Consider the following 2,356-nt stretch of genomic DNA (forward strand, 5'->3'; position numbering starts at 1 on the left):
GTTACCACCTAGAAACTGCAGTCTGGTTTTGGTCCTTTGCCTTCGGGGTGGGGGGTGGGGTCAAGCGGGGCCCGAGATATCAGACGCGGTGGAAGGCCGCGGGCCCCCGCGCTCACCCTCACCCTCCCGCCGGCGAGAGCTCAGCCTCCCTCTCCCCTCCCGGCCCGACGCCGCAGTCCCTCCCGCCGCTCTCCCCTCATCCTCGGCAGCCGGCCCGTCCTCTGCTCACTTGAGCAAGTCCTTGGACTCGGCCGACAGCCGAGCCATGTTGGCGGTGGAGAGAGCTGAAAGGTGCGGCGGCGGCGGCATCTGGCAGATGGTGCAGGGGCAGGGCAGGCCGGCCCAGTGCTGGAAGCTGCTGCCCAGCTGCAGCGCGGGCGGCGTGGAGGGCGCCTTGAGCAGCGAGTGGGGAGGTCGAATAGCGCCGATGGCCGGCAGCGAGGCGGCGGACAGCGGCGACGAGGCGTTGCCGGACGAGAGCGCGCCGCCCAGGATGGGGTGCACCGGGTGCACCGCGCTGGCGGCGTGCGCTGGGTGGCCGGCCGAGTGGCCCACGGTCCCGCAGTGGAAGGCAGAGTGGTGGCCCCCGTAGATCTCGCCGACCAACCTCTTCATCTCCTCCAGGGAGCTGGTGAGCATGAGGATGTAGTTTCTGGCCAGCAGCAGAGTGGCGATCTTGGAGAGCTTGCGCACCGAGGGCCCGTGCGCGTAGGGCATGACCTCGCGCAGCCCGTCCATGGCGAGGTTGAGGTCGTGCATCCGCTTGCGCTCCCGGCCGTTGATCTTCAGCCTTAACTGCTGTAGGTCCTGCTCAGACAGTTGCTTCTTGATTTTGTACTTGCTGCTCTCACCGGGGGCCTTGGCGCCGGCGCGCGAGAGGCTCTCCCCGGGCATCTTCTGCACCATGTCGCTCTGCGTGGAGGAGACCGAGTTGAGACGGCTCTCCTGGTGGTGGTGGCGGTGGTGGTGGTGTTCCCTCAGATACATCTCATCCATGTCCGGCGACGAAGCTCTGCTGGAGACAGAGCTCGAGTCAGAATTCATTTTATTACGGGGGATGCGGCCCTACCGCGGGGAGGCTTTAGGTGGGAAATTAAAGAAAATCTTGAATTAAAAAAAAAAAAAAAGAAAAAGAAAAATCGGTACAGCCCAGCGACCCACTTCTCAGTGGCAAGACGTGAGAAGAAAAGCGGAGGCACTGCCTTTCCCCGCCTTTCTCCCTCCCCACGCCCGTCTCTCCGGGTTAGGCTGTTTCCTGGACAGCGGGGTGGTGTTTGCTTGGACTAACCTCACGCTGAAAAAGAGGGGCTTTTATAGAGCAGCGGCGGAGAAGAGAGACAAAAGGAACCCTCCTATCTATCCTGGGCTGGTTAGGGTGACGTGCCGTCATTCAGGGCGGTGCGCTTTGCTGTCCCATTTAGCAAGGATTCCTATTCATATTCATTGTGGGGCCGCCCGGGGACACCTCTGCTCCGAACCGCTAGGAGCCCCAAGGCACAAAACCCTCTGATTGACACACTCACGGCTCCAGCTCGCTTTTTCCTGGATTTTTTTTTTTTTAACTTCACTCCCCCTCCCTCCCAATTTCCCTAACCAAATCACACCTAAGGAACCAATAGCCGGAAGGAAAGGGAGCCGGGCCGTAGTCGGAGATTCCTCTGGGTTTCTAGAGAGGAACGGGAACATTCTCTTTTCTTCGGAGCTACTCCCAAGTTTAGGGGAATGTGAGCAACAGAAGTCCTAATGGAACCGTTTCAAGGACAGCGGAGCGCAGGTTCCAAGCGCCGGGGGTGGGAGGGAGAGGGGGACGCCGTGTCCCTGGGCGCTGTCTGAACTGGTTTGCATTAGGGCTCTTTGCCTAAACACTGATATGCTGTTCATTTTGTTTACTGGGCCCTTCTGGCGTAGTTTCAACGGGACGTCCGTTTGTGGTGAAGGGCTTGCCCGCAGCACCGTTGTGGGGACGGGTCCCTCCCTCCCTCCCTGCCTCCCTCTCTTCCTTTCTTCCTTCCTTCCTTCCTTCCTTCCTTCCTTCCTTCCTTCCTTCCTTCCTTCCTTCCTTCCTTTCTTTCTTTCTTTCTTTCTCTTCCTTCCTTCTTTCCTTTTTCTCTTTCTTTCCTTCCTTCCTTCCTTTCTTTCTTTCTTTCTCTTCCTTCTTCTCTTTCTTTCTTTCTTTCTTTCTTTTCTTTCTTTCTTTCTTTCTTTCTCTTCCTTCCTTCCTTTTTCTCTTTCTTTCCTTCTTTCTTTCTTTCTTTCTTTCGTTCTTTCTTTCTTTCTCTTCCTTCCTTCTTCTCTTCCTTCCTTCTTCTCTTTCTTTCCTTCCTTCCTTCCTTCCTTCTTTCTTTCTTTCTTTCTT

The 2,356-nt window shown here is 57.2% G+C and overlaps 1 protein-coding gene across 1 annotated transcript; it reads right to left on the bottom strand.

Annotated features, from left to right (window-relative positions):
* Nucleotides 1–225: 225 nt before the first annotated feature.
* On the bottom strand, nucleotides 226–1,044 carry OLIG3 (oligodendrocyte transcription factor 3). The gene has a single exon (XM_039243568.1). It carries the CDS (start codon nucleotides 1,042–1,044, stop codon nucleotides 226–228), a length of 819 nt encoding a protein of 272 aa, XP_039099499.1.
* Nucleotides 1,045–2,356: the final 1,312 nt, after the last annotated feature.

The sequence above is a fragment of the Hyaena hyaena genome, unplaced genomic scaffold (assembly GCF_003009895.1).
Source record: "Hyaena hyaena isolate Hyena2069 unplaced genomic scaffold, ASM300989v1 scaffold_229, whole genome shotgun sequence".
Classification (NCBI taxonomy): domain Eukaryota; kingdom Metazoa; phylum Chordata; class Mammalia; order Carnivora; family Hyaenidae; genus Hyaena; species Hyaena hyaena.